Source organism: Rhinoderma darwinii, chromosome 5, assembly GCF_050947455.1.
Source record: "Rhinoderma darwinii isolate aRhiDar2 chromosome 5, aRhiDar2.hap1, whole genome shotgun sequence".
In the NCBI taxonomy this organism is placed as follows: Eukaryota; Metazoa; Chordata; class Amphibia; order Anura; family Rhinodermatidae; genus Rhinoderma; species Rhinoderma darwinii.
Genome location: NC_134691.1, coordinates 301,430,274 through 301,444,587, shown reverse-complemented (window position 1 = coordinate 301,444,587; position 14,314 = coordinate 301,430,274). Strand labels below are relative to the sequence as shown.

The window sequence follows — 14,314 nt, the reverse complement described above, 5'->3', positions numbered from 1 at the left end:
GTGCATTATCCATGTTGTGTGACATAACAGTAAGAATTATTTCTGTGCAGTGACATCACTGTGTGCATTTTCATGAGGTGCAGAGGTTGCAGCGGTTTTCCCTCGAATCACTTTGTGTATAGGCTTTTTACACATGGCCTATTGTGATAGGTAAAGATTTAAAAGGTGATCTCGGTGCACATGTTGCAGGAGCCTAAAGGAAAATATAGGGTTAAAGCAGCGCTGATTGTGCTCCGGTAGACGGTGACGCAGCAGATGTAAGATACTCCTTACTGGTAGTGCACAGTAATAAACTATGATCCCAGGCTACTGCTTTCTACATTATACAGATATGAAACTTGCATTCACTTCCTGTATGAGTGGAGCTCTTGGCTGAGCTGCGTGTTTTGGCTTCTGTCAGATGTAGGAAATGTGTGGCACCACCCCTCAGTGAGAGGGACGGATTTACAGGGCTGTGCTGCTGATTTGTACACACTGGAAGTGACAGTCCTGAGCTGATTAGTCCATGCTGATCCCCCAGGGCTGCTTATTCCATAAACTCTCACAACTGGGTAGGGTGAGGTCCACTTACTCCACAGAGGGGCGTGCGCTGCGGCCAACATGTTTGCATTCTCCAACATGCAGGAGATTGGACTTCTGTGCTGGTTAAGCTCCAACTAGTCACCTGAAATCTCTCGCCCTGGCATTTGCTGGACCCTGGCAGTTCTAGACATCTGTGGTGGTATCAAGATCAGCGACAAGTTGTCTAAAATTCTGTGGCGATAGATCAAAGAATGGGCAGCACAGCTATGGATACTAAGAAGAAGAAGGAGCTTTCCAAAAAGAGCAGCAGCCAGAAGCGGAGGATGCTGAGAGTTCATATACCTGTAAGTATCTTCCTGCAGATGTGTGAGCATTCTACATGTGTCGGCGCAGTGTTCTTGCACATCTGGCCCCTTCTTATCCTCTGGGCTTCCTCCACAGGTGGCCACAGATCATATTACAATTGAATCCCTTCTATGTGTCACAAAAAATGTGAATCTCACAGGTCTGAAGCCTAACATGACTCATTATACAGGATTTTCATTTCTAAATTAAGAATATCTGCATGTAGCATTAGCTAAGTGTGTCAAAGTCACTGACAAAACATTGTGGCTCTGTTTTGTCACATGGGATCACTTTACTGTTTACGGATCTTGTAAAGAGTACCTTTAGTTTAAGATAGATAACATAACTGTATAATCATCAATTCAATAATATATTGTTCTGTATAAAATGCCTCCCTCCAGCAGGAGTAAAGTGAGCATATAAAAAAGGTAACAGGGCATGTCCTATACCCATTGTCTTCTTTGCTAGTCCTCCAGTAGGATTTGGACTGTTTTATTATCGGTTTGTCCCATTGCAGACTCTAGACTGCTGTAATTTGCAGGACTTAGCTTGCTGACTGTAACTCAGGGGAAATGCAGAAATTTGACATTTTGGCAACTGCTGGTTTTTTATAATTTTTCCCCAAAAATATATGATTAAATTGTTTATAAAACACCCTAAGGCTCTGTTCACACTGGCGTTATTTCCTTCCTATCAGGGATTCCAGTATTTTTGACGGTGAGAATAGCGTAGTCAGCAGCAATTTTTTTTCCAGTCAAAAACACTGCAACCCGACGAAAACAAAAATCAGTCAGGATTCGTTGAAATCCTTCAGGTAAAAGGATCTGTCAGAGCTGTCAAGACCCCGTTATAACATAAGCTCCATTATGACACAGATCATATAGACAATGTTCATCAAACCTGAAGATTAAAGGCTATGTACACCTTTGAAATATATATATTTTTTAATAAGCCTCCCCTTCTATGTGTCCCTAGTGCTGATATGTTGTACTGATCAGAACTTGTTGCATTTCCCATTGGTTTTGGAAAAGTAATACAGCTGCAATAACTGCTCCGGCTTTGAATGGTGTCTCTTAGATATTAGCTTCCTCGAGAATATAGGTATAATTTATACTGAAGCTCCACCTTTAGAGATAATTGTAAAAAATTGTTTGTGAATTGCACAATTGTAAAATCAGGAAAGCGCCTTTTATTTACGGAAATATTCTGATAGCTAATTTACAGGACCGAAGCAGACGCATCAGCGGACACAGACTATCTTTAACAGCAGCCCATTGTCTGCTGATTGGTCTGCAGGGCAAGTACAGTGTGAGGCATTTTAAATTCCCATTCATGTTATTATTGGGACATTCCCACAATCATTTGGGTGACAGCTATGATCCCCATTTCCTCCATGAGAATGCATTGTCGGCTCAGCTAAACGGGCATCTTATTTCAATAAGGCCTTATTCACACGAACGTGTTAAAAGTCCGTGTGACGGCCGTTGAAACAACAGTCGTCACACGGACCTATATAATTCAATGTGGCCATTCACGCGGCCGTTGTTTCAACGGACCGTGTGAAGGGTACGTGAGAAAATAGGACATGTCCTATGTTTTTGCGCTTCACGCATCCCTCCATAGACTCTAGTATATGGGGGATGCGTGATATCGCATCCCGCAGCGCAGAGCACGGATGCACCTCGGACGTGAAAAACTGCGGTTTTTTACTTCCGAGATGCGCAACGCCCCTGTGAACCCAGCCTAAGGGCTTATTCAGACGAACGTATAATACGTCTGTGCAACGCGCGTGATTTTCACGCGCGTCGCACGGACCTATGTTAGTCAATGGGGCCGTTCAGACTGTCAGTGATTTTCACGCAGCGTATGTCCGCTGCGTAAAACTCACGATATGTCCTATATTTGCCCGTTTTTCGCGCATCATGCACCCATTGAAGTCAATGTGTGTGTGAAAACCGCGCACGGCACACGGACTAACTTCCGTGTGACGCTCGTGATTCACGCTACAGTAGTCAAAACTATGAATGAAAACAAAAAAACACCACGTGCTTTTCTGTTTGCAAACATAAAAACAGTGTCATAATGATGTGGCTGCGTGAAAAATCACGCAGCCACGCACCATATGCTGATGACACACGGAGCTGTTATGGACCTTTTGCGCGCGCAAAACGCAGCGTTTTTTGCACGCGCAAAACACACACGCTCGTGTGAATCCGGCATAAGTGTGTAGGGTAGGAAAGATACACATTAGATTGCCAGTGGATCTAGTCAAAATTGCCACAATCTGTCACCAATTACCTAATGTGTATTGTCAGATTGAGAGGCGTTCACCTCATTATAACATTTTACTAGATGATTATTATCTATGCAATTTCCTAAAAAAAATATTTAAACCATTAAAAAAAAAAAAAATATTACATTGAATGAACCCAACTGGGCATAGGCATTCTGAAACGTTGTAACATATTTTTTATTTCAATGTGGCAACTAATCACAGGTTTATATGTGTAAATTTCTTATCATTAGACCTTGTTCACACGGTGGAAACTTCAAGCTGATTCCGATGCTGATTATTGTGTAGTTAGCGCATTTCGCTGAGAAAACACTGTCAGGTAGCCTCATACCGATTATCGCCATCTGCGTTCAGAAAGGCGGCAGTTTGTACTACAAAACCCCAGCAGAAATTCGAGGGTCAGCCTCAGGGCATGGCCACACGTGGCGGATTTCCTCCGCAACTGTCCGCATCAATGCCGAACAGAATCTGCGTTGCAGATTCTGCTGCGGATCTGCACAAAATGTGCAGTAAATTGATGCGGACTAGCTGCTGCGGACTGCGGTAAAAGTACTTCCCTTCTCCCTATCAGTGCAGGATAGAGAGAAGGGACAGCACTTTCCCTTGTGAAAGTCAAAGAAATTCATACTTACCGGCCGTTGTCTTGGTGACGCGTCCCTCCTTCGGCATCCAGCCCGACCTCCCTGGATGACGCGGCAGTCCATGTGACCGCTGCAGCCTGTTATTGGCCTGTGATTGGCTGCAGCCGTCACTTAGACTGAAACGTCATCCTGGGAGGCCGGACTGGAGACAGAAGCAGGGAGTTCTCGGTAAGTATGAACTTCAATTTTTTTTACAGGTTGCTGTATATTGAGATCGTAGTCACTGTCCCGGGTGCAGAAACAGTTACTGCCGATCGCTTAACTCTTTCAGCACCCTGGACAGTGACTATTTACTGACGTCTCCTAGCAACGCTCCCGTAATTACGGGAGCCCCATTGACTTCCTCAGTCTGGCTGTAGACCTAGAAATACATGGGTCCAGCCAGAATGAAGAAATGTCATGGCAAAAAAGCAAGACGGATCCGCAGCACACATGACATGTGCATGACAGCTGCGGACTTCATTGCGGAATTTAGAATCTCCATTGAAGTCAATGGAGAAATTCCGCCATGAGTCCGCCACTGCTCCGCAACAGACAGAGCATGCTGCGGACACCAAATTCCGCTCCGCAGCCTATGCTCCGCAGCGGAATTTTACGCCTCGTCTAAACGAACACTTCTAAATAGAAGTGGAAGGCAATGGAGAAACGGCTTCGCTGCGGATTAACGCTGCGGAGTGTCCGCAGTGAAATTCCGCCACGTGTGAACCCAGCCTCATATTTCTGCTGCGGAATCTTGGCCAAATCCATGTCACATTTTCCCTCAGGTAAAATCCATCTTGTGAGCAAGGCCTTAGGATTTATTCACATTGGGTTTGCAGCATACGTTGGAGGTAGAGGTTGAGAAGATTTCCCGAAGTTTACCTCTGACGGAAGCCTCTGAAGTATGCCATGTATAGGGATAACGTGGGCTCCTATGCTAAAAAATATATTACGATTTTAGTATACTTTTTTTGCTGGAAGCCTCTGTAAGCAAAATCGACTACGCTATTCCATGGAGTTGAAAAAGAATCTATACCGAAGTATACCGGCCTGACGGACACTCTTCTGGGACACTCATAGCATCCGGGGGTTGAAAATGGCCCTATGGATATGTTTGAAGTGTGCACCGGGAATTTTACCTGGAATATACACTGCAGGTGCAGTGTGAAAAGGCCCTTAAACGGGTTATGTTTTCATCATCCACATTTTTAGTGGTGCCTTTCGGGGCGGTTTTTATGCGGCAAAAAACGCTGAAGCCAGATGTTAACTTGAAGTCAATGGGAAAATATAATACGCCCTACAAATATGGCGGTTTTTTATTTTAACTTTTTAGCTCAGTGGCGTTTTACTAAAATCATAGCAAGCCTAGCTTTGGCGTACTTTGCATCATTTGAAAAACGGCCGCGTAAAAAAAAGACTGCGAAAAAGAAGTGCATGTCACTTCTTGAGCCATTTTTAGAGTCGTTTTTCATGGACTCCAACAGCTCCAAAAATGGCCGTAAAAAACGCAGCGAAAAACCCGAGTGGCTAAAAAAACGCCTGAAAATCAGGAGCTGTTTTTCCTTGAAAACAGCTTCGTATTTTCAGACGTATTTGATTTTGTGTGTACACATACCCTTATAGCTACGTTCCTGGCAGTTCTCCATCTTTCAATGATATTTTGCGTTCCTCACCATTTGTAAGAACCCTGCTTGCTGTGGGTGAATTAAAACAATTTTGTTGACAGTCTGAAAACCTGTCATGTTTCTTTTCAACTAAGGCCTCATGCACACGACCCCATTGGTGTTTTTTTACAGTCCGCCAAACCACGGGTCCATTGAGGTCCATTGGACCGCAAAAAAACGTTAATTGTGCATCCGTGTGTTCTTACGGATCCACAACAATTTCACCAGAAGTGTGAACCCACAAATCCGGACCGTAAAATGACATGTTCTGAGTTTCTGCAGTCCGGATTCTCAGCCCAAGCACGGATCCATGAAAACCCTGGTTGTGTGCATGGGGCCATAGAAATGAATGGATCTGCAATTTATCCGGAAAAAATAAATAAATTACGGACGCAAATTCACACCGTGTTTGGTGTTTACATTCAGTAGGACTGGTTTTGCAAAACTGCAATTTTTGCAAAATCACAACAAGAAACAAACCAACAACAAAATGGCACTTGTAAAAACAGCCTGGTGAGGCGGACACCGGTTTCAGATGGACACGATGAGGATGGGTCATCAGCTTTTGGATGTAAACAATTAGGCCATGTTCAGACGTGGCTGAATTTTTCCGCTGCAAATGTTGGTGCAGATTCGGGCAATTACGCAATGAATCTGCAGCAACATTTGCATATTTGACAGGTAATTCAGACGTTGCGGATATCACAGCGGACTTGCCACAGATTTCAGTTTTTGCATTGCAAAGGCTGAAATCCGCAGTGAAATTCCGCTTCTTCTCCGCAACATAATGAGCATGCTGCAGAGGGGAAATTCTGCACCGCAGCCCAAATTCCGCACAGTTATTTTCCGCAACATCTGAACTAAGTTTCCTAAAAATGTATAGAAACAAATGTAAAAAAACAGCTGCTGCAGAATTCCACTGCGGACTGTCCCCAGCGGAACTCAACAGCAATTCCGCCACTTCTGAATGTGCCCTTAATGTTGCTATTCTCTGAGAGAAAGCAATCTTGAAAACTGAATTGGAACTTAAAACATGTTAGAAAGTTGCAGAACTTTTCATTATACAACGATTGAGCTTTATTTATATAAAACCGGAAACCTCTTTGCTGCACATAAAGGGCATGTTCAGACGTGGCGGAATTGCTGTTGAATTCCGCTGCGGACAGTCTGCAGTGGAATTCTCCAGCGGCCGTTTTTTACATTTATTTCAATACATTTTTAGGCAAGTTAGTTCAGACGTTGCGGATAACTCCGCTGCGGACTATAGGCTGCGGTGCGGAATTTTCCCTCCGCAGCATGCACTGTCTGTTGCGGAGAAGAAGCGGAATTTCACTGCGGATTTCAGCCTTTGCAATGCAAATACTGAAATCTGTGGCAAGTCCGCTGTGATATCTGCAACGTCTGAATTACCTGTCAAATATGCAAATGTTGCTGCAGATTCGTTGCGTAATTGCCCCAAATTTGCACCAACATTTGCAGCGGAAAAACTCTGCCACGTCTGGCTGTGCCCAAACAGTTCTGGGATGACAAGACAATACACTGTATATCTATCTGCATGTAACTATATTGGCAGGCTGAATACTTTCTTCATTGTGTTGGAATATTTGGCTGTGGATGACATTTTACAACTAGAACTCTGATGAGTGAATCACATTTTATAACGTTATGACAGTAAATTAAAGCGGCCGGCTTCCCTGATATTTATTTCGCATTTCAAGTCCAGCAACACTTGGTATTGAAAGCTCATCTATGAGGAACTACTCAGAGCGGCCAAGCAAAACTTTTACAAACTTCCAACTTCCCTTTTGCCTACAACTACAAAAGTATCAGTTCTTTCATTTGCTTTTTTAGTTTGCAGCAAATTTTACTTATCTAACTAATGAGAATATAATACGGATCGGAGAATGTCGGTAATATATGTCTCAGTATGAATTTGCATCTACAATAATATTTTTTATAGATCGATTTGTGCCCTGACAGTGAATACTTCTCTTATCCCAGTCTCCCTTTCTTAGATTTAATCCCTACAATATAAAAAAAAAAAAAAACTCGAGTGCATTGAACAAACCAATATAAATACAGTAACATCATGGTTTTTTGTCTCTATCAGCAAAGTAGGGTTAATGTCATGGAAACCTGGATTGTGCTTCTTGAGTCATTACGCTAATTATTCCTAACAAGTAAAATTTATTTTTAATGAGACACTAAACCTAAAGTCTATCCTATCTATATTTGCTGTGCAATCTATAAGCAGCCATGTCAGGCCGCACAGGACCTCCAGAAGTCCAAGATTACAATTTTATCTCAGTTATCTTCCGCTGTGATAAAATGCAGATACAAATAAACATGCACATTATAGGTTTCATTCACATCTGCGCTAGGTCACCGTTCTGATGTTCCGTCTGAGCTTTATTTATTTATTTCAGTTACTTATATAGCGCCAACATATTATGCAGTGCTGTATAGAGGTCCTCTTTTTTTTTTTTACTGTCCCCATTGGGGCTCACAATCTAAATTCCCTATTGGTATGTTTTTGGGGTGTGGGAGGAAACCCACACAAACATGGAGAAAACATACAAACGTTGTCCTTGGTTGGATTTGAACCCAGGACCCCAGTGCTGCAAGTCAACAGTGCTAACCACTGAGCCACCGAGTTTTCCATCGGAACAGATCCCTAACAGACACATACGGAAACCATAGGTTTCAATGGTGACGGATCCGGTGCAATAGCATAGTCAACTATGGTATTGATTCAGTCAAAACGACGGAACCCTCGCACAACTGAGACAAATGGAAACCATTGGCACTGGATCTGTCACCATTGAAATCAAAGGTGATGGAAACGGAAACCTATGGTTTCCGTTTGTGTCTGTCAGGGCTGCGTTCTGATGGAAAGCTCCGATGGAACGTTGGAACAGAGCCCTAGTGCTGATGTGAACTAAGCCATACTGGGAGCTTATGTTATAAGATTTTGACTTTAGGTTTAAATGTTCCTTTAACCGCTTCAGTATAAGCTAGGACATGTTAAGACAAACACACACGTTAGGTAGCGGTCAGTGTAAACAAACTGACCGTTATCTCTTTTCTCCTGAACCCCATAAACATGCATGCTCAGCTGGATATAAGGTCCTTTTACACCAGCCAATATGGGCCGTGAAAACTAGCACCGATCAATAAGACAGCTCGTTGATCGGTGCTCGTTTGCTCCTTTCACAAGAATGATTGGTCATGTATGGGTACGAGCGATCGTTACTACATGATGTCGTTACCATCATGTCTGCAGCACATCTCCCTGTTTACACAGGGAGATGTGCTGCAGACAATGATAATATTTGATGCTGCATAAAAGATGCAATCAGCCGGTGAACGAGCGTTTTCTTGTTCATTGGCGGATCGTTGCCCTGTTCACACAGGGCAATGTTCGGGAAGATCTACCAGATATGGTTTTTATTCTGGCATTGGTTTGTCTGCCACCCAGTTACTCATCCACTGTTTTGAAAAAGGTTTGTCTGTTTGTGGTGAATAGGAATAATTGCCCAGTGATAATATTGGGAGATATAAATTGTGTAATGAATAAAACCTTAGACAGGATCAGACGATCTCCAGTGGTTCGATCTTCAATTACAACCCCCTTAGCAAATCTATGTATTGAAATAGGCTTGATTGACCTATGGAGAGTAAGGGTATGTTCACACGGCCTATTTTCGGGCTGTAAAATCGGAAGCAGAACGCCTCCAAACATCTGCTCATTGATTTCAATGGGAAAACGGCGTTCTGTTCTGACGGAGCGTTTTTCGCTGCGTTTTTTTATGCATAAAAAAACGGCCACGAAAAAGAAGTGCAGGACACTTCTTAGGACGTTTTTTTGTTGTTGTGCGTATTGAAAAAAGCTCTAAAAACTTCCGTAAAAAACGAAGCGAAAATCGCAAGTGGCACAAAAAACGTCTGAAAATCAGGAGTTGTTTTCTCTTGAAAACAGCTCCGTATTTTGAAAAGTTTTTGACTCTGCGTGTGAACATACCCTGAGGATTCCCTTTAAAAGGGAATTTTCCTGCCATAAAAAATCGCATCACACTATGTCACGTATTGATTTAGTCCTATGTAGTGAATCAGGGACAGAACTGGTAGGGAAAATAAAATATGACAATAGAGGTATATCAGACCATTCCCGGATAGTTATAGAAATAATTGAACGAGGGAGAAAATAAAATTTATCGGACAGTTAAAATAAATCCTCACTGGTTCAATATAATTAAAAACCTGGACGATATTAACAATCAGCACAAACGTTAAAGGTAAATTGGGATTCGGCCCAAGATAGAACTGTGTGGGAAGCAGCAAAGGCATTCCTAACGGGTATTCTGTTTAAGAGTATAACTAACAAAATAAGAGAATTTTAACAGGGGAAAAAAATGTGCATCAGAACTAGAGGAACAATATATCAGATCCCCCACAGCAGAAAATGAAAATAATTGGCTAGATGCGATTGAGGACTACAGAAAGTGGGTACTGACAAAAGCACAGAACAATATTCTCTTTTTGGGTCAGGGAAGATATTGCGAAGGAGGCAAATCCAGTAAGTAATGAATATCGTTAAAAATCAACGAGTCACAAGTAAAATTTCTGTTATTTCAGATAAAGGAGGACGTTTGATCAGGGATCCAGAGGAAATAGGGGAACATTTTTTGTCGTATTTCTCCAAATTATACAAAATAGAAAGGCAATATGATGAAGAACAGCTAGAGAAATACTTAGGCCCCATGCACACGAACGTGTTTTTGCGGCCGCAATTCACCCGCAAATCTGCGAGTGAATTGCGGTCCCATTAATTTCTATGGGCTCATGCACACGACCGTGGTTTCCACGGTCCGTGCATTGCCCAGGAGCTTGGACCGCAAAAAGATAGGACATGTCTTATTACGGCAGTGTTTTGCGGTCCTAGCTCATAGAAATGTTAGCACGCGGCCATGTGCACGGCCAGCGATTTGCGGGCGGCCCGCAGGTGAAACTCCGCGCCCGTCCGAGCTGAAAATCACGGCCGTGTACACCACTACGTTCGTGTGCATGAGGCCCTAGGAGACATTTCATTTGCTTCCTTATCTGAAAAGCATAGAATAATCCTAGATCAACCCTTTTCCATTTCAGAATTACAAGATGCGCTTAAAAACATTAAGGGAAACACCGCACCGGGGTTAGATGGATTCCCGTTTGAGGTATACAGGAGAATGGAGAAAGAACTGCTGCTAGCTCTCTTGAGAATAATAAAAGTTTCATTACGAGAGGGTGGTTTACCTCGATCCTTGTTAGAAGCCAGCATAATATTCATTTTAAAACAGGATAAAAAAACAGTAGAGATCGATTGATACCAACCGATCTCTTTGCGAAACACCGATGACAAAATATTGACGGAAGTATTGACAAATAGATTATCGAAGGTAATAACCAATTTAATACATAAAGATCAAAAAGGTTTTATAATGGGAAGATCTACAATATTATTATAGATTACATAAAAAAAATTTTTTACCCACTTCCACCAGCCATTTTTTTTAAGGCAGGATTCAAAGAAAACAGCAATTTTTGCATGTTTTTTTATTTTATTTTTTACAACGTTCACCGAGCGGGTTAAATGATGTTATGACTTTAAAGTTGGGGTCGTTACAGACGCAGCGATACCAAATATGTGTAATTTTTTAACTTTATTTTGTTTTTTAATAATAAAGCAGTTTGTAAGGGGAAACAGTGGGGTTTTTTTCACTTTTTTTTTTTTAAAACTTTTTAAAAACTTTTTTACTAGCTCCACTAGGGGACTTCACTATGCGATCCTACGTTCGCATTTATAATACACTGCAATACTTCTGTATTGCAGTGTATTATGCCTGTCTGTGTAAGACGGACAGGCATCTGCTAGGCCATGCCTCTGGCATGACCTAGCAGGCATACACTACAGGCAGGCCCTGAGGGCCTTTGTTAGGCCCCCAGCTGCCATTGGAGACACAGACACTCGGCGATCTTATCGCCAGGTGTCAGTGGGATGAGAGGGAGCTCCCTCCCTCTCTTCAAAACAACTCTGATGCGGCGTTCGCTATTGAGCGCCGCATCTGAGGGGTTAAACGGGTGAGATCGATACTGATATCGATCTCACCTGTTAGAGCAGGGATGCCCCCAGCCCTCAACTACCTCTGGTAACTGAAAGCAGGGAGGTTTAACGGCTCCCTGCTCTGTTTATTTATTCTGATGCAGCGCCGTAAAAAGGCTATTGCATCGGAATAAAGCCCGTTAGTGGCCGCCGTAAAAACACTATGGGGCGGTGACTAACGGGTTAAGCTGTCGTAGTGCTGTTGAGCTGCCACAATACATATTCGATAGTCTGTCTATTCTGATGAATTCGCCAAGTTCGAAGGTGATTAATGTTTCTGGTCAGCATTACTTAAAGGGATTTTTCCAAAGAAAGATTTAACGGCATAACCAGTGGATATGCCATAAAAGTCTAATGGAGGTCTGATGACTTTTATAGAGAATGACTATGCACTCCCCCTTCATTCTTGGAATCGTAGGACGTCCAAGAGGTTGCAACATCATGTACCCATTAGGTCAGGTTTAAACGTAGCTGATTTGCTGCAGACTTGTGGTGCGGTTTTCAGAACCTTATCCACAAGTAGCAGAAATCTGCTGTAAACTCGCAGCACAATTGGCAGAAAATTACGCCTGTTACACATTTATTTCGCTACGTGTGGTTGTGCCCTTATGAAGCATAAGGCTAGTGCTACACGTTGTCTTTGGCCGCATTTGCAATGATTGTGAATGTGGTTGCGTTACGACACGCGACTTAATATGACAGTTGCAAAAAATTCAAACGTGTTGCACTTTTGGTCACAGCTCGCAAGTCGCATGCGACTTTGCCTGCCTAGTTTTGAATGCATGTCACGTGCGATTGCAAAGCATCTGCAACATGTCAGCGTTTAGTTTTTCTTTGGGTGTCTTTTGGAAGTCACAAAGCTTAGACTCGCAACTAAATCGCAAAATATTTCTGTCACACAACTTATGTGCGACATTAGCCTTAGGGCATGTTCAGACGTGGTGGATTTGCAGTGTGGATTTCACATGGCAAATCCACAGCAATTTACAGTAGATGGGGCTTTCAAAATTCCATCCACATGTAGCGGAGAAAATTCACAATGAAAGCAGAGCATGCTTCAGATTTTCAAATCCGCAGCATGCTCAGTCTGTTGCTGAGAAACTTCGGGTTTTCCGCAACAAAATGTGCATGCTTCATATGAAGATTTTGATGCAGATCAATTGCGGATTTGCAGAGAAATTTGCAGAATAATCTGTAGCGGAAACCATCCACAACGTCTGAGCATGGCCTAAAATGGCTTAAATTCATCCTAAGGCCAGATTCACAGGAACAAGTGCAAACTCGGACGTGAAAAACTGCAGTTTTCCATGTCCGAGTTGCACCCGTGCGGGTCCCATTTTCACGGATCCCTCATGGACTTGAGTCATAGACTTGAGTCACTCCATGTTGTTATTCCTAAGCACTACAACATGATCAGGGCTTTGGCTTCCACATAGGCCGGAGTGGAGTGCTAAGGTGACCAAAAAACAGCAATTTGTATGTTTTATATATATTTATTTTTTTACGGCATTCACAGAGCGGGTTAAACAGCGCTATATTGTGATAGTTTGGACGCGACGATACCAGTTAGATACCAGTTAGATACCAGTTAGATACCAGTATGTTAACTTTTTTTTTTTTTTTTAACATTGATTTAGGGAAAAAATTTGAAAAGGGGGGTTTTTTGGTACATAAAAAAACCCTTTATTTAACTGTTTTTTAATTTTTTTATTAGTCCCCCTAGGGGACTTGAAGCAGCGATCGTTGGGTCGCTTGCATGATATACTGCATGTTAACGCAATCATGGGCCAAAATATATTAGACTGAAATTTGTAATGGGTATGTCAACCGATACCCGCCCCCCAGTAATTTATCCAGCTTCCAAATCATAGGTAATAGATATATATATCTGAGAGAAAAGATGACACAAGAGACCATGCTTGTATGCTCAAAATCCTTCTCTGATCTTTATTGATCCAAACAAGTATATAAGTATAATGACAGGAAAGGTGCCGGCTTTGGTTTCAGCCAATCATCTACAATATGATAATGACTCTGATTCAGCCAATGAGAATATTTCAATGCATTATAATAATTCTTCACCCTCCAAGCCCCAGGTGGCCTGAACCTTGTCCCATGGGAAGACACACATTTCAGAGACACAAGTTAATTTGTCTCCTTCTAATCTCACTAGAGAATGGAGACTGCAGATAAGTTTAAATCATTTAAACAGAGGGCTGAATCCCCTTCCCTCATGGTAAACAATGTCATTGTTCATTCGGCCAAGGCTATTTGATCTGCTCCTCACAAGAGTAATAAAACATTCAATTCAAGAACACATAACATAGAATTGCTTCAAGACATCTGCTGACATATTACTTTTTACTTATTAATCTCAAGATGGCTCCTTCAGGCCAAAAGATGGATTCCAACGATCCAAAATGGACGCCTACCATACAAGATGGAGTCCATGCAAAATGTTATCTTTTAAACATATTCTAATCACTTTCACATTTGTTTATATGAGGATATTTTGCATCCACGCCAGGTACTTAAAGGAGGGCTCATCCCCCCTTGAGGACTTACCTAACCATTTCACCTCATCCCCTGGTCATTTCAACAAAATTCCTTCCCATAATTGTTTCACTCATAGGGTACACTTGATTAAAAGATCCAGGATGCTGGGTAATCATTTTAGCCTTTGCTGCGAAGCATTGCCAAAGTTTTGTCAGGCCTCAAAATATGAGCCTCA

General features: G+C 42.3%; 1 protein-coding gene across 1 annotated transcript in view; it reads left to right on the top strand.

Annotated features, from left to right (window-relative positions):
* The first annotated feature begins 467 nt into the window (after positions 1-467).
* The window catches only part of PRKAG2 (protein kinase AMP-activated non-catalytic subunit gamma 2), a 321,755-nt gene continuing 307,908 nt past the window's right edge, over positions 468-14,314 (top strand). The window contains exon 1 of the mRNA XM_075827366.1: positions 468-866. Within this exon, the coding sequence (XP_075683481.1) occupies positions 774-866 (93 nt within the window). The 5' untranslated portion in view covers positions 468-773. The remainder of the gene's footprint in view (positions 867-14,314) is intronic.